Source organism: Phacochoerus africanus, chromosome 2 (genome assembly GCF_016906955.1).
Source record: "Phacochoerus africanus isolate WHEZ1 chromosome 2, ROS_Pafr_v1, whole genome shotgun sequence".
NCBI classification, from domain to species: Eukaryota; Metazoa; Chordata; class Mammalia; order Artiodactyla; family Suidae; genus Phacochoerus; species Phacochoerus africanus.
The window spans coordinates 2,700,462-2,718,710 of NC_062545.1; the positions used below are offsets into that span (position 1 = coordinate 2,700,462).

Sequence of the window (18,249 nt, forward strand, 5' to 3'; positions counted from 1 at the left end):
ATCTTGTACATGGTTTGTTAGATTTATCTCTAAGTACTTTCTTCGGTGCTAATGTAAATGGGATTGTGGGAGTTCCCGTCGTGGCGCAGTGGTTAACAAATCCGACTAGGAACCATGAGGTTGCGGGTTCGGTCCCTGCCCTTGCTCAGTGGGTTAACCATCCGGCGTTGCCAAGTGAGCTGTGGTGTAGGTTGCAGACACGGCTTGGATCCCGCGTTGCTATGGCTCTGGCGTAAGCCGGCAGCTACAGCTCCGATTCGACCCCTAGCCCGGGAACCTCCATATGCCGCAAGAGCAGCCAAAGAAATGGCAAAAAGACGACTAAATAAATAAATAAATAAATAAATAAATAAATGGGATTGTGTTTTTGACTTTAAATTTCAATTGTTCACTGCTGATGTATCAGAAAGTGGTTGAATTTTTATATTAAATTTGTATCCTCTAACTGTGGTATAATTACCTAGTTCAAGGCATTTTTGGTCAATTCTTGGGATTTTTTCACACAGACAGGCTATCTGAACAAAGAATTAATATGTCTTCTTTCTCCGTCTATGTGTTTTTTTTTTTTTCTCTTAATGCATAAGCTAGAATTTCCAGTACAGTGCTGGGGAAATACTTTCCTTGCTCCCATTCTTTGGGGAAAAAGTCTAGTTTCTCACCACAAAGTTGGCTGTAGATTTTTGATGTTCTTTATTGCTGAGGAGGTTCCCTTTTAGTCTTAGTTTGCTGAGTGTTTTTATTATGATGAGTATTGGATTTTTCAAATTTTTTTTTTGCATCTATCTCATTTATTGATGTGATGGATTGCATTAATTGATTTTTTGAATGTTGAGCCAGACTTGCATACCTGAGATAAATCACACTCAGTCACGGGTGTAAAATTTTTAAATATATTGTTGGATTTGATTCGTTACTCTTTTCCTGAGAAAAGTCCCTCCTTTTTTGCCTGCATTTGTCAGTTTGCTCCAATTTGATTTGTGGAAAAAGCAATCCCTCCTCTATTGAATTGCTTTCGCACCTTTGTCAGTTTCAGAATTTGATTCTCTAGGCTGTTTCGTCCACCTTTTTTCCTAACCCCCTACCTATAGCATGTCAATCACAGAATGGTAACTGTAGCTGTAGAGTAAGCCCTGACATTGGGAAGAAGGATTCCAATCCCTCCTACTTTATTCTTCTTTCAGGTTTTGGGGGACTATTCTAGGGTCTTTCCCTTCCCATATACACTTTAGAGTAAGTTTGTGTAAGTTTGCAAAATGTTTGCTGGACTTTTGGGAGAGATCCCATTAAACCTTGTGGATAATTGATTTCTCCAAGGGTAAGTCTCTCCAACTATTTAGGTTTTCTTTGGTTCTTGTAATCAGCATTTTGTTGGCTTCTATTTTATATACTTTCCTGTGTAGAAAATCTTGAGCCATCTACCAAAAAGCCTCCCACAACTAATAAAGGATTTCTTACTTAGACAACCATATATCATTTACAGCACAGTTTTATTTCTTCCCTGCAGATTTGAAGGGCTTTTTATTTTTCCTCTTGTTACACTAGAACATCCAATATCATGTTGAAGAAGGGGAGGGGGTGCAGGCATCCCTGCCTCACTTCCAGTCTTAAAGGAAAAGAAAGGAAAGGAAAATTTTCCTTAAAGGAAAATTCTTCAGCTGTTAAATGTGATACTAGCTGTGGACTTTCTATAGATGCTCTTTATTAGGTTGAGGAGGTTGCTCTGTATTCCTAGTGTGTTGAGAGACTTTATATCACTGGGGATAGAAGTTATGCAAATGGTTTGTCTCTATCAATTGATTTGTTAGCCTGTTGATATGGTGATTTACATTGATTTTTGAACCAGCTTTGAATATCTAGAAATTCTACTTAGTCATGGTGTATTAATCTTTTTATACATGGCCAGATTGGATTTGCTAATATTTTGTTGAGAATTTTTGAGTCTGTGTTCATGAGACAGATTTTTCTGTACTTGCTCTGTACTCTTGGGGGTTTTTTGGGGGGGTGGGGGTTGGAGGGAGGTTATATTTCTCTGCTTTCCCTGTTAGAGTAAGTAGCCTCATAAAATGAGTTGGCAAGCATTTTTCCTCACCTATTTTCTGTAAGAGGTTGTATAAAATTTCTATAAAATTTTGTGTTAGTTCTTACTTAAATGTTAGATTAAAATTATCTTGTGAAACCATCTGGGTCTGGAGATTTCTAAATTTAATTTCTTTGATGGGGATAAGACTGCTAAGGTTACTAAGCTTCTCTTTTTTCATCTTGGCTGAGTTTTGGTAGTTTGCAGGTTTTGAGAAATGGTCCATTTCATCTAAGTTGTCGAATGTATGAGTATAAATTTTACAGTGTCCTCTCTACTCTCATTTTGATGTTGGAAGAATCTGTGATGATATTCCCTGTTTAATTCTTGATTTGGTGAGTTGTCTTTTTATTTTTGTCAGTATTGCTAGAGGTTTATAGATTTTATTGAGATTTTTCAAAGAGCTGCTTTTCGTTTCACTGTTTTTTTCTGTTGTTTCCTATTTTCAGCTTTTTTGAGTTACACTATTATCTTTATTATTGCCTTTCTTCTGCTTGCTTTGGGTTTATTTTGCGTTCCTTTTTCTAGTTTTGTGAGGTAAGAACTTAGAAAATTGTTTTGAGTTTTTCCTTTTTATGTATGCATTTAGGGTTATAAATTTCCCTCTTAGTACTGCTTTAGCTGCATCCTACAAAGTTTGATATGTTGTGCTTACACTCATTCAACTTAATTAATTTATTTATTTTATTTTTATTTTTTATTTTTTTGTCTTTTTTGCTATTTCTTGGGCTGCTCCCATGGCATATGGAGGTTCCCAGGCTAGGGGTCGAATTGGAGCTGTAGCCACCGGCCTACGCCAGAGCCACAGCAAGGTGGGATCCGAGCCACGTCTGCAACCTACACCACAGCTCATGGCAACGCTGGATCGTTAACCCACGGAGCAAGGGCAGGGACCGAACCCGCAACCTCATGGTTCCTAGTCGGATTTGTTAACCACTGAGCCACAATGGGAACTCCTCAACTTAATTTATTTTAAAATTTCATTTTGGATTCCCTCTAACCTAACCCTAACCCATGGATTATTTAAGAGTGTTGACTACTTTCCATGTTTGAAGATTTTCCTTTTGTCTTTCTGTCATCAATATGTAGCATAACTCCATCTGCCACTGGTTTTTAGTGTGACTCCATTATGATCAGAGAACAAACTATATAATTTCAGTTTTTTAAAATTTGATAAATTAAAAAAAATTTTTCTGGGATTTGGTCTGTCTTGGTGAATGTTCCATGGGTGCTTAAAAAGAGTGTGCATTCTGCTGTTGTTGGGTAATATGTCCTCTAAATGATGTTGGATGATGTTCAGTTCTATATTCTTGCTGGTTTCTGTTCAGAGGTTCTATCAGTTGCTGACAGAGGGGTGGTAACGTCCCTAAGTACAAATGTGGATTTGTCTCTTTCTCCTTTGAATTCTTTCAGTGTTTTCTTTGTGTGCGTGTGTGCGTATACATACACATATTTATATGTATTTAGGATTGTTATATCTTGTTGCTGAATTTATTCTTTGCTTATTAGGCAATGTTTCTCTTTATCCCTAGTGACTTTCTTTGCCTGAAGTCTACTTTATCTGACATAATACAGTCATTCCTTTTTCCATTTTTGCATAACGTATCTTTTTTATCCTTTTACTTTCAAACTACTTATGTACTTAAGTTTGCAGTGAATTTTGTGAAGACGGCATACAGTTGGGTTGTGTGTTTCTATCCATTCTGTCTAATTGGTGTACTTAGACTCTTTGCATGTAGGATTACTATTGAAACTCAGGGTTTACATCTGCCATTATATTATTTGCTTTGTTTCTTCTCTATGTTTCTCTTCTCTTGCTTTCCTGTGGATTATTACCTCGGGATATTTTGGAATACTACTTTTATTTACTTATAATATTTTGATCATGTCATTCCTCATACTTTTTTAGTGGTTCTTCTACGTGTTGGGCCAGTTTGAGATGGAAGGGGTTGAGCAGGACCTGATAGATGGCCCTTGGTCCTGAATCCTGGATCGGCATGAGAGCATCAAAAGTAGCAAGCGTTTCACTGCGCAGGCCGTGTACCATGAAGTTTTCTTCATCTGAGTTCCTTGTGCCTGAGCTGGTGTTGACCCCACACTGACACGAGGCTGTGAAGAGCCTATGCCTGGTGCTCAGAATGCTTGTAAAAGCAGCAACGAGAGGAACTGAAACAAATAAGGAGGAAATCATCGATATTGTTACGCATCTGATACCTTACATTCACGCTTAACCAGAAAATAAGAAACCAAATACAATGCTTACATCTTTCATAAGACTCCAGGCTGTCATAATTCATTAGGATAAGTCCCAGCACTATCAAACCGGAGGGCCTAAGTAATGAGGGGCAACAGGTGCACATCTTGAAACTGAGGATAAAAATTGTCCCTGAAATCTGGGTCTTGGCCACGCTGAGCTGCATGTGGAATCCGAGCCTTAAATTATAGGGGGCCCTACTCATTCGCCAGGTACAAGACAGGGAGGCAGCTTTCCCACTTTGTCAATTGTGGTGGAAGTGGGAGCAGCTAAGCTCGACTGACAGTGTCCATAAATTGCGGCAATGAAGGATGTTTGTAAAAAGGTATCTCACATTTTCCTCCAAGGGCCTTCTTTCTCGGCTTACGGAATGGAGGGAAAAGCGTGAACATCGAGAAACAGCAGGCAAGCGACCCCCAGGCCTAGCGAAGGTGAGCTGTGTGTGTGTGTGTGTGTGTGTGTGTGTGCGCGCGCACCCTTCTCTCTGCTGGACCCGTTGGCACCTTTCTCTTCCTCTCCACTCAGCTCCACGTAGATTCAGCTGTTTCAGCCGAAGAGAAGGCCCATGTAGTTGGAGTTCCAAGTGCGATTTAGAAGAACCAATAGCAGAGAAGAAAAGAAAGATCACAGACAAATGCTTTTCATTATCACGAGACTAGAAACTCGTGATTACGTTACTGGCTGAGGGCTGAGCAAAGGTCCCCATCTCGTGTCCCACAGGAGTTGTCTTCACTGAGTGGGAGCGCCAGCCTCGAAGCTAGATACATTGGCGCAATTGCCCGAAGAATGTCGAGATCACGTCTGGATGACCTGAGCCATAGTTGAGCTTCTTTGGAATTTAATGAACAAAATTTCCTCCAAAGGCTTACGGTCCGAGATTAGGAAAGCTAGCACTGGACTCTGTTTAACTGATTTACAGGCTGTAAGTTAAGGGGGCAGGTCCCAAAATTCTCCCAAACTCAGAAAAGGGCCAAAGACCCACACCTGCAATATGCCCTCATGCAAACTAGAAAGGCACACTGGTACGTCTCATCTGTCAAATGAGGGCATTTGACAGATGGTCTTCCTAGCGACTCACTCTGACTGTAAAATTCCACAAATGGACATATCTAAAAATCTAGGGACCAGATCACAACATCATCCCAAGGGGACAGCTACACTGGAAACACACACTTACTACTGGCTCTGAAGCATTAAACGAAGCCTGTCCTATGGCTCATACAGTCTGGCTTTGAATCCGATTCTTTAAGCAAAGAACCCAACTGTAAGTCAATGTTCTGAGGCTGTCAGAAAGACTGACCTGTCTCTCTCCCTAATTCCATTTCTCTTCCTGAGCCATCCTTGGCCAAGCGGTATTTCCCAGGTGTGCTGGACCCCAGCACCTGTAGTTCCAGAACTCTGATGGCGTTGGTCTGTGTTAGGGCCCAGAAATCCATGTTGCTATCAAGCTTCTTTGAAAGTTCCTGATTCTGATGATTAGGCAAACACAGGAAATCCTGAATCAACGATCCTGCCTGCAACCACCGCTGCCCATTCCATCCGGGGACATGAAATCAAAGGATGACTCATGATCACGGCGGGCGACCCTTCCTGGAGCACCGACGGAATGAGTCCCAACAGAACGAGTCCGGGTTATCTGCGAAGCGTCCACACCAGGGACGCGGGGTTTGAGAACTCGGCACTGTGCCGTGGTTTTCTCAGTCCTTCCGTTCCTCTGCCTTCCTGGTCCTGCTGCTTTCTCCTGGTTTCATTTCTCTAACCTCATATTCTCTCACTGGAGATTCAGTTGGGTTTTTTGGTGGGATTTTTTTTGTTTTGTTTTTTTCTTTTTTCTTTTTACAGCTGCACCTGCAGCCTATGGAATTTCCTGGGTTAGGGGTCAAATTGGAGCTGCAGCTGCCAGCCTACACTATAGGCACAGCAACACTGGATCTGAGCCACATATGTGACCTACACCACAGCTCATGGCAAAGCCAGATCCTTAACTCATTGAGCGAGGCCAGGGATCGAACTCAGATCTTCACGGAGACTTATGGCAGGTTCTTAATCCATTTAGTCATGATGAAAACTCCTCAGTTGGGTTTTACGTTAGCTTTCCAGCTATTTCTATGGCTTTTCAAAATTATTTCATTACTTTAAAAATACGTTTCTTTGTGGCCCCGCCCATGGCATGTGGAGGTTCCCCACCCGGGATCACACCTGAGCCATAGTCGAGACAATGGTGGATCTTTAGCTGCTAGGCCACGAGGGGACACCTGCGGTTTTTATAAAAAATAATGCCTTCCCGTCTTCTGCATTGCAAGTGACATAATTTACATCATTATTTTTGGATTTTTAAAATATTGTCTCAATTCATCCTCTTGATACCACCCTTAATGATACTGTGCTAAACCATGTCTGTTTTTTTTTTAACCAGTCTTAGCCTGGGGGTCTGGCTCTCCAACAGATGTCTTTGCCATCCAGCTTTGTTAGCACTGTCTTTTCAACTAATCTTGTCAACTAATTTACACCGGAAGGACAAGGCAGATAAATTAAAGTATCTTTAGTTTACCTAGACTACTTCGACATGCATCCAAAAGCATAATAAGCATAAACTATGGAGAATAAGTGCTATATTTTCTAGACACCAGGAACAATGCCTTGGAGTTCCTGCCATGGTGCAGTGGGTTAAGAACCTGACTGTGTTGGCTCAGGTTGCCGTGGAGGTGAGGGTTTGACCCCCGGCCTGGTGCAGTGGGTTAAAGGAGCCAGCATTGCCACAGCTGCTGTGGAGGTCTTAGCTGTGGCTCGGGTTCAGTCCCTGGCCTGGGGCCTTCCAGGTGCTGTGGGTGCGGCCATAAGAACGGACCAAGTAAATAACGAACTAACCATTTCTTTCAGAGCACGATGACCCATACATCAGTCGCGAGGGGTTCTCGAAGTAAAATCTATCTCAGTCGCTTACATCAGATGTGCTCCAGTGCCGCTGCTAACATGGAGTTCTCCAGGAGGTACGGCCCTTTCTAAATGCAATATGCCCCATGTGAACACGTCTTGCACGGTCACGGCCACGGTGTCTCACGGGCGTCTGTTAGAACTCTCCTCCTGCAGCCTGGCATCAGCACGCTTTCCCGTCGGAGCAGCATCACACAGTCTAGTCAATAACTAAGTGACCAGCCTAGTGCAGATCGACAAAGGACAATAACGCAGCCCTGTCCGTTGAGGTTGTTGTCGGGACCGCCGCGGTAGAGGGGAGAGGGGAGGGTGGGGCTGGTCGTCCTGAAGGTTACGTCACTGTTCCCTTGGGACTGCAACACGTTAACGTGTCTTATTCATACAGACTTAAAATCAGCGTTGTCCCTGCGAAGCATACATGTTCCCGAGCAATACGCCAAGTCACCTGCACACCAAGAGCATGAGCGTGTCACTAGGCAGGCAAGGCGCCCACGCCAGGCACAGGGTGGGTGCAAGGTCTGCTCGTGCATCATTGCACGGTGGTAGGTGTGGGTACCAGCTCTGCTCATGCACCATTGCACGATGGTAGGTAAGGCATCAAACACAAACCGGATATTGAAGAGACACACACGTGACAAGGGCAGATGGGAGACGTAGAGACTGAGGAGGGAGCTTCCAGATGCCGCGCCTGCTGGGGGAGCCCTAACCCAGGCACGGGCTGGTGCCCACACCTGGTGCATCCTCTGATGTTGCAGGAGGGGCTGGTCAGAAGGGCACTCAGGCTGGATGCTTTGCTGCCCGGGTCAGGGCGAGGTTAGTGTGGGGCACCTGCACATCTCGCCTGTGTAGGGAGGAGGCCCCGGGCTCCCGTCTCCCCAAGACTCTGCTCCTAAGGACAGAGCGTGCCAGGTGCATGAAGGCAGAACTTGGTCCAAGCCTTCACCTGAGTGGAAGGGCTTGAACTCGGATCACGGTCCCAAGCGCAGCAGTCTTCAGCTCCCCTGGGCAAGCAGAGTCTTGGGATGTGGGGTGCCTCGTGGTAGGACTTGGGGGGGATTTTGCTGCGGAACTGAGACGCTACTTCTTTTCTTTAAAGCCAGTGGAAGCAAGGCCACCTCAGAATCAGGGTGAATTAAGATGATGGCAGCTGGGAGTTCCCTGGTGGCTCAGCAGGTTAAAGACCCGGCATTGTTACTTCTGTGGCTTGGGTCACTGCTATGGCATGGGTGTAGCCGACTGTCAAAATTTGGCCTTTTCTGGAGTTCCCCTTGTGACTCAGCAGGTTAAGAACCCTACCAGTAGCCATGAGGATGCGGGTTCCATCCCTGGCCTCATTCAGTGGCCTAAGGTCCCGGCATTGCTGTGAACTGTGGTATAGTTTGCAGACACAGCTCAGATCCTGCGTTGCTGTGGCTGTGGTGTAGGCCAGAGGCTGCAGCTCTGATTGGACCCCAAGTCTGGGAACTTCCATGTGCTACGGGTGCGGCCCTAAAAAGAAAAATAAAAGAAAAAAAAATTCGGGAGTTCCCGTCGTGGCGCAGTGGTTAACGAATCCGACTAGGAACCATGAGGTTGCGGGTTCGGTCCCTGCCCTTGCTCAGTGGGTTAAGGATCCAGTGTTGCCGTGAGCTGTGGTGTAGGTTGCAGATGCGGCTCGGATCCCACGTTGCTGTGGCTCTGGCGTAGGCCGGTGGCTACAGCTCCGATTCAACCCCTAGCCTGGGAACCTCCATATGCCGAGGGAGCGGCCCAAGAAATAGCAACAACAACAACAACAACAAAAAGACAAAAGACAAAAAAAAAAATTCGGCCTTTTCCAACCAAGAATTCCAAAGTTGCACCAGATCTGTTCACCTCTTCCTGGACATGTAACAGGGAGAAGGGGTGTTTCTGAGGAGACCTCCCTGGGTCGGGGCTTAGTTCAAAGAGGAGGCGCTCTTGTCTTCTCCAGACACGAGCACCCCGAGCAGCTGCACCCCAGACCCCCTCGGGGATGTTTCCCAGGCAGCAATTTAACAGACGTCTGTCCAGCTGGAGGAAACTTGCAGATTCTTGGGCCAAGGAGTGACTTGCTGGTCATTTGCAGGGAAAAGCATCTCCCTCTTTTAGTGGCCAATTCAGTCCCCTGCTATTAGCATTTGAATCAGGCAGCCTTGCTGTTTTGATCGAAAAGAGAAACCCAGCCTTTGTTGCTGCAATTTAGGGGTGTAAGTAATTTTCTGCCCTCCTTTAATCAGGTCGAATAGTTGGGGAAATGGCCACGTCTGGGAAAAGTGTGGTCTGGCCTCGGAAATGCAAAGACAGCTCCTGTCCTGAAACTGCCCCACATCAGCCCCTGGTCCCGCGTGTGACAGCTCAGCCGGGGAGGTCAGTGGACCCCCCCGGCTGGCTGTCCCGTCCATCGGGATCTGGCTGAAAGTCTTCAAAATATTCTCTTTGTTTGGATGAAACCAGCCTAGACAGTGACGGGAACGCAGCAGGGAGTGATTGAAATGTGATGGCCAGGTCTTCTGCCCACGGGTCCCCTTCCTGCACCCACGGGAGGGCGTGTGGCTGGATGGCAGGTCCGCAGGTGACACCAACACTCTGGAGGCTGAGGCCCCAGGTCCTGGGAGCACCTTGGAATATTGGCCATGTGTGCTTAGGAGGCACCTGGTCCACATTTCAAGTGAATAGAAATTGCAGAAGCTTACATTTAAAAGACGCAAGACCGAGTTTTCAAAAACCCTCATTTGCCTCAGTGTTCCTTCATTCTTCTCCCGTCGCCCCGTGTTGTGTGTGTGGAGATGTGAAGCTTTTGGATTCTGAGAACGCAGAGGACTAAGGAAAACCCATCCGGAGAAACATGTCTTTTCAAGGTTGACGAGGTTGTAGCCAACCTCAGAGCCAAGTTTAGCAGGTCTGCTGACTTCACCCTGACGTGGGCGGAGGCAGCCACCCTTGCAGGAAGCTCCTGGCAGCTCCGGGGCCACACGGAGGGCGACCCGTTTGAGGATATCCACACGGAGCACCCCCCAAGGTGCCTGGAAAACCCTAGAGGGGGCACAAGCCTGAGGCCCCTGCCCAGGGGAGGGGCCCTGGACCCCTGGACCCCAGTCTAGGCGCCAGCTTGGGGAACCTGCGGTGGTGGTGACTGAAGCCATACAGCCGCCCTGCTCTGTTTTGTGATTCGGAGATGGCCGTGGACCAGGCTCGGCAACGGGGAGAAACCGGGCTTCGCCCTGGGCTTTTGGAGGGCATCTGTGCACAGCAGCAGTGTTCCGTCCACTCTTCCAGCTAAAACACTTGCTAGCTTCCTTTCCCACTCTGTGCCCCTTTGGACGGCAGGCGAATTCCCTCCTCTGAGACTCCATCGATCCATCCATTGCCTCTCCCCCCACTTCCTGGCCACACATCCGTCACCCGCTCCAGGAAGCCTTCCAGGATGCAGCTCCTCCGCTCATGCGCTCCTGCCCAAGCTGGGGCTGCACCTGCCCTTCTTCCACTTATAGTCTTTGGCTGTGTGAGCTCTGCAAGTGCCTCAAACTCATCAGTTCCTCATCTGCCTTCTAATTCTTCGGTGTCCTCCGCAGGCCCAAGTCCTTGCCCAAGAAAAGCAATTTGTCAAACAGCTGTTCCCAGAAGGGATAACAGGCTGTGTTTGCTTCTGCCTGGGTGTTTGCTGTATCATGTGTGCAGAGACGACGGTGCACAGGGCTTTGGGGCACCTGCCTCGTCTCAGGGTGAGGGGCTCCCACGCCCAGGGAGGCCCCCTGCCCCTCCGCCCCTGGGGTCCCCGGCCTTGCTGTGCGCCCGCCCCCGGGAGCTCACCCATGGGGCAGGGGTCGCCCTCTACTTTGCTCCAGCTGTCCTGGCCTCACCAGGAGAAGGGGCCTAGGCTAAGACCGTCATGGGGCGCAGGTGACACCGGGCAGTTCTTTTACTGGCTCTAGAGCCTGTGTTCTCACAAATGGACCAGTGACAGCAGCCACTAGGCTGTGTTCTCACAGAGCCATTGGGAGAACCAGCTGAGAGCGTGGGGGGCCTGCAGCTGCCTCTGTGGATGGAGACGTCCTTGTCACGGTCACTGTGGGGTCCCTACTTGGCCCCAAGGATGACTGCAGTCCCAGCCTCCTACAGGGAATTCCCCATGAGACAGCGGGCCCCCCGGGCTCGGTCCCCCGCCTCCCGGCAGCCCGGGGGGCAGGAGACAGAGGGTGGGCCCAGCGCGGTGACAAACGTTGCCCCCGTCGTTAGCATTGAGGAAGAGGTGGCAGCTGGCCAGGCGGTGCCCCCCTGCACGTGTGTCCCCTTGTCCCCCTCAGGGCCCTGCGAGTGAGGGGTGCTTACCTCCCGTGTCGTGGGTCAGAAAACAGCTCACAGGCTGGTGAGCGCGCTCAGGTCCTCAGCAGGCTGGCGACCGAGACCTCATCCCCATCAGGACGTGTCCCTTCAGGCCCCAACTTTCCAGGTTTAGGATCAGTTTATGCCACCTTTTATTCCTGATATTCTGCAGGAGTAAAGGGAAACTCTAGCTCCGTGGGCTATAGGCACGGGTGGGTTCAACATGCTTCACGCAAAATCCGCACAGCTGGTCCATGCAGGAAGGCATCTGTGCAGGGGCGGGAAATGCTCTCCCCCCCGTGGTTGACTGTCGCTTTTTTTCAAGATGAGTACGAGCCAAGGGCTTCCAGCGAGAAAAAATATTGCAGCATCCTAACAACAGCCCTGTGTGTTCAAGGCGTGCCGAGCCTGACAGCTTGCTTCTGTGTTTGCTTTTCTCTGTTTGGTGCTACCCTGAGCAGACTGTTGGAGAGAAGCGGCCAGTTTGCAGACGCGGACTCGGAGAGCAGAACCCGAGGGCTGGTCAGTGCTGTCGGGGTCTGGAAGCCGCACAGTGAGGCTCTGTCTAAGATCTGGGCGGGGGGATGTGGGCAGGGGCCAGCCTGCCCGGTGCTGCCCCTGCCGCAGGTCAGCAGACTGTGTGGTGGAAGTTCTGGTGCACACAGGAGGGCTGCCTGGAAGCAGTGACCACCATTTACAACTAAGGATGGAGGAGGGTCCACCGGGGCTGAACTCTTTCCATTCTGGATCTGGATGTGACCAGAGGACAGATTCCCCCCTCGTTTTAGTTTTAGAAACATAAAAATCTAATCTGGAGTCTGATTTAAAAATAAAAAGAAACTCGAGTTCCCACTGTGGCTCAGCGGTAATGAACTCGACTAGTTCCCATGAGGACACAGATTCCACCCCTGGCCTTGCTCAGTGGGTTAAGGATCCGGAGTTGCTGTGACCTGTGGCACAGGTTGCAGATGCAGCTCAAGTCCCGTGTTGCTGTGGCTGTGGTGGAGGCTGGCGGCTACAGTTCTGACTTGACGCCTAGCCTGGGAACTTCCATATGCTGCAGGTGCGGCCCAAAAAAGAAAAAGAAAAAAAAAGTCAAAACAAAAAAACAAAAAGAAACCAAAGCAGCGCTCACCATTCTGTGATTTTTCTGCCACTTCCCTCATTGGCTTGAAAAGCCCAGTGAAGCTGCCCCTGGGAGGGCAGGGGGCAGCCCGGAGGAGGTGAGCCCAGGGACTTCAGTGGTATTTCTTAGCCATAAGGTACTATCTTCTAAGATAGCAAATAATTTATAATGAAGATTTTAGACATGAATACATAAATACACATTTTAGTGATCATTGCTAGTCCGACTTAACCAAATTCTGTTTTAAAAATTGTTTCTCACACTTTGAATGTTATGACAACAAGTTTAACAAGCAAAACGTAACATTTGCTTCTGAAAGCTGGACCACGTGTTCCCCAGTGGACACAGGCAGCGTGGAGAGCAGCCCCAGGAGAGGATGGGGCGCCCCCGGCCGGCGGGTCTGGGGCCTCGGCCAGGAGTCCAGCCTCCCCTCAGCTTCCTGAGATGCGACAGCCTGGCCAGTGGGACAAAAGATTCCAATCAAAGGACAAGAGGACACCACACAGCCCTAGGCGGCATGTGAGTAACCTAGAAAAATGCCAGAAATGAGGAACATTTGAATAAAACAGATACCCCCCCCCCGGGCTGTTTTTGGGGGAGAGCGGTCGTGGGAGGGGAAAGGGGGATTGAGAAATTCTAGGGCTGTGGTGGCTTTGACTTAGGCCTCAATCCAAGTGTCACTTTTCCGGAGTCCGGCCGGAATCCGCGAGGGAGAGGGTGGGGACCATGCTGTGCCCCCCCGCCCATCCTTCCCATCTGGGCCTTTTCCTCGTCCCGTCCCCATGGAGGGTCCCTGGCTTGTCCTCCACTCCCTGGCCTCTCTTGCCCCCATGTTGGAAACCCAGCGAGGGCGCTGTTTGGTGTCATGGTCACCACAGGGTCTCCTGCTTCTGGAACAGTCGGTGGTGTGCAGAGAAGATCCATCAAGTTTTCCTGAACCAATGACTAAATGGGCTCCTTTTGGTTCAGTTTCCCCTCCAAAATCTGTGCTGCCCACCTTGCCCCTTCCCACTGGGAGGCAGGATGGCGCTGTAGGAGGGCAGGACCTGCCTGGTTCCTCCTGCCTGACCCTTTCCATCTGGGGACCTCAGTGAGCCCCTGCCTTGGTGTCCCCGTTTTGTGCAGTGATGCAAGTTGCAGTAGAGATTATTTTTTCCCTACACACACACACACACACACACACACACACACACACACACACACCCACCCAGCTTTGTTAGTAGTGATTTGTTTTTTGCCTCTGCTATTTTTTTTTTTTTTTGGTCTTGGGGCCACACCTGCGGCATATGGAGGTTCCCAGGCTAGGGGTCTCATCGGAGCTATAGCCACCAGCCTACACCACAGCCACAGCAACACGGGATCCGAGCTGCATCTGTGACCTACACCACAGCTCAGGCAACACTGGATCCTAAACCCCCTGAGGGAGGCGAGGGATTGAACCCGAAACCTCCTGGTTCCTTGTTGGACTCACTTCTGCTGCGCCATGACGGGAGCTCCCCTCTGCTGATTTTGGTGAAGATTGATTAATTTATCTTGCTAGAAACAGATGCTGCTTTATTTAGCCAATATTCGTGGTTCTCAAAATACCTTCCAAGCAGGATTGTTGAGTATGAAGTGCTAATCCAAATTTTATATAATTTCCCCCCACATTTTGAAGACTGTTTCCAGAATTTCTCCAGTGATCAAAATTTCCAGTTCGAGGTATTCACATGATCAAGAAAGGAGGCAGGAGTTTTCCTGTGGGGCAGCAAGTTAAGGATTCAGCCTTGTCACTGCAGTAGCTGGGGTCAGCACTGTGGCACAGGTTTGATCCCTGGCCTGGGAACTTCCACAAGCTACAGGTGTGGCCAAAAATAAATAAAATAACATATTAAAAAAGAGAGTTCTTGGAGTTCCCGTCATGGCTCAGCAGAAAGGAATCCGACTAGGAACCATGAAGTTGCAGGTTTGATCCCTGGCCTTGCTCAGTGGGTTAAGGATCTGGCGTTGCTATGGCTGTGGTGTAGGTGGCAGACGCAGCTCGGATCTGGCATTTCTGTGGCTTTGGCATAGACCAGCAGCTGTAGCTTGGATTCCACCCCTAGCCTGGGAACCTCCATATGCCGTGGGTGTGGCCCTAAAAAGGCCACCCCCAAAAAAAAAAAAAAACCAAAAAAAGGGAGTTCTCATCGTGGTGCAGCAGAAACAAATCTGACTAGGAACCGTGAGGTTTCCAGTTCAATCCCTGGCCTCACTCAGTGGGTTAAGGATCTAGCATTGCTGTGAGCTGTGGTGTAGGTCGCAGACGTGGCTTGGATCTGGTGTTGCTGTGGCTGTGGCATAGGCTGGCAGCTGTAGCTCCGATTCGACCCCTAGCCTGGGAACCTCCAAATGCCATGAGTGCAGCCCTAAAAAGCAAACAAAACAAAACAAAACAAGGAGGCAGGGATGTTGGTAAGGATAGGTAGGTACACAATAAGAAGTTAACGGATGAAGCAGTCTGAGAAAGCCACTGAACTGGGGGATCTGTAGGCAAACGTGTGGTAAACCAAGGAGCTTAACATAAGATTCAGAAGCTTGAGGGTATAAACCCCTTAAATATGCTGTATGTGATTATGTACATATGATTTTCTTGGAGACAGGATAGTGTTTTAATTAAGTAATTTGTTTTTATGGCAGTTTCCAGGCCAGGGATTGAATCTGAGCCACAGATCCTTTAACCCACTGCTCTGGCTGGAGATTGAATCCATGCCTCTGCAGGGACCTGAGCCACTGCAGTTGGATTCTTTTTTTTTTTGTCTTTTGTCTTTTTGTTGTTGTTGTTGTTGTTGCTGCTATTTCTTGGGCCGATCCCGCGGCATATGGAGGTTCCCAGGCTAGGGGTCGAATCGGAGCTGTAGCCACCGGCCTACGCCAGAGCCACAGCAACGCAGGATCCGAGCCGCGTCTGCAACCTACACCACAGCTCATGGCAACACCAGATGGTTAACCCACTGAGCAAGGGCAGGGACCGAACCCGCAACCTCATGGTTCCTAGTCGGATTCGTTAACCACTGCGCCACGACGGGAACTCCTGCAGTTGGATTCTTAACCCACTTCACCACAGTGGGAATTCCTGTGTGTGTGTGTGTGTGTGTGTGTGTGTGTGTTTTAGAGCCACACATAGAGAATATGGAAGTTACCAGGCTGGGGGTCAAATTGGAGCTTCAGCTGCCAGCCTGTTCCCTAGCCACAGCAATGCGGAATCCAAGCCGCATCTTCGACTATAGCACAGCTCAAGCCAACACCAGATAATTCACCCACTGAGCGGGGCCAGGGATGGAACTCTAATCCTCATGGGTATCAGTCGGGCTAGGTACCCCTGAGCCACAACAGGAACTCCCTGTGTGTGTTTTAAATTAAGTTTTTAAGGAGGTCTGTGATGCACAAAATTGAATGTCATAGTTAATGCCATAAAGAAAAATGAAGTGGACAAAATCTTACGCTTGTAGAAAAAATACATTGGTATATTAACCAATGTTAGTATCGGTCTAGCAGCATTTTAAGAGTTTATGTTCAGGGAGTTCCCGTCTTGGCACAGCAGAAACGAATCTGACTAGGAACTGGAGGTTGGGGTTCAACCCCTGGCCTTGTTCAGTGGGTTAAGGATCCGGTGTTGCCGGGAGCTGTGGTGTAGGTTGCATTCACGGCCCGGGTCTGGGGTTGCCGTGGCTGTGGCCTATAGGCTGGTGGCAACAGCTCCGATGAGACCCCTAGCCTGGGAACCTCCATGTGCCGCGGGTGCAGCCCTAAAAAGACAAAAGACAACAAAAAAAAGAAGAAGAGTTTATGTTCAGAAAAAAAGTGTTTCAAATACAATTTATTTTCCAGTTTTTTTGGAGAAATAGTGGACCTCCCTGACTATACGGATTTAAGGTCTATGGCGTGATGGTTTGATTTACATATACTGTAAAAGGATTGCCACAGTAGGCTCAATCTACATCCATCATCTCATATAGATACAATAAAAAGAAAAGAAACCCTCCTATAAAGAGAACTCTCAGCACCTACTTTCGCAACAATTTTCTTTCCTGTGCGCCATACAGCAGGATTAGCTCTGGTCGGCATACTGTACATTCCATACCTAAGATTCATCTTATAACTCGAAGCTCGTACCTTTTTTTTTTTTTTTTAACTTTTTTAGGACCGCACCTATGACATATGCAATTTCCCGGGCTAGGGGATCAAATCGGAACGACAGCTGCCAGCTTACGCCACAGCCACAGCCATGCCAGACCTGAGCTGTGTCTGTGACCTATGCTGCAGCTTGCAGCAATGCCCAATCCTTAACCCACTGAGCAAGGGCAGGGATCAAACCAGCATCCTCACAGATACTAGTTGGTTTCTTAATCTGCTGAGTCACAATGAGAACTCCTGGAAGTTTGTATATTTTGACCATCTTCTTCCAATTCTTTCTTCCCTACAGCTCTGCCTCTGATTTCATATCATACTGTATCTGCCTTTCTCTGTCCTATATCACTTAGTGTAATGCCTTCAATATCCATCAATGCTGTTGAAATGGTAGGATTTCCTTGTTTTCCCCCCATTTTAAATTTTATTGAAGTAGAGTTGATTGACAAATTGTCATCATTTCTGCTGAAACAGAGTGATTCAGTTACATACATACACACATCCGTTCTTTTTCAGATTCTTTCCCCATATAGCTGATCGCAGAGTACTGATTGGGTGGAGTTCCCTGTGCTGTACAGCAGGTCCCCATTGGCCTGTCATTCAGCACACAGTGCGCATGTGCCAGTCTCAAATCCCCGTTCACCCCTCCCCCCACCCCACCTGTCTCCTTTGGTAACCATAGGTTTGTTTGCCAAGTCTGTGAGTCTGTTTCTGTTCTGCAATAAGTTCATCTGTATCTTTTTTTTAGATTCCAGGTATAAGTGATATCATATGATGTTTGTTTTTCTTTTTTTCCTTTTTTTTTTTTTGTCTTTTTGCCATTTCTAGGGCCACTCCAAGGGCTACTCCTGTGGCGTATGGAGGTTCCCAGGCTAGGGGTCGAATCAGAGCTGTCGCCACTGGCCTACACCAGGGCCACAGCAACACGGGATCCAAGCCACATCTGCAACCTATACCATAGCTCATGGCAATGCTGGAACCTTAACCCACTGAGCAAGGCCAGGGATCGAACTCAAAACCTCATCGTTCCTAGCCAGATTTGTTAACCACTGAGCCACAACGGGAACTCCTTTTTTTTTTTGTCTTTTTGGATGTTTGTTTTTCACTGTCTAAATTCACTTTGTATCTCTAGGTCCCATCCATATTGCTGCAAATGGCATTACTTTATTCCTTTTTATGGCTTAGTAATATTCCATTGTGTGTGTGTGTGTGTGTGTGTACATATATACACCACATCTTTATACAGCATATATATGGGTCTTGTTTTTGTATCCATTCAGCCAGTCTATGTCTTTTGGTTGAAGCATTTAGTCCATTTACATTTAAGATAATTATTGATATGTATGTTCTTATTCCCCTTCTGTTAATTGTTTTGAATTTGTTTTC

General features: G+C 47.8%; 1 protein-coding gene across 2 annotated transcripts in view; it reads left to right on the forward strand.

Moving 5' to 3' along the window:
- LOC125121487 (uncharacterized) overlaps positions 1-18,249 on the forward strand; it is an 84,837-nt gene that overhangs the window by 60,930 nt on the left and 5,658 nt on the right. For both annotated transcript variants that reach the window (XM_047769765.1, XM_047769766.1), the window contains exons 4-7: positions 4,679-4,762; positions 7,212-7,321; positions 12,050-12,110; positions 13,034-13,233. In XM_047769765.1, coding sequence (XP_047625721.1) covers positions 4,679-4,762; positions 7,212-7,321; positions 12,050-12,110; positions 13,034-13,233 — 455 coding nt within the window. The remainder of the gene's footprint in view (positions 1-4,678; positions 4,763-7,211; positions 7,322-12,049; positions 12,111-13,033; positions 13,234-18,249) is intronic.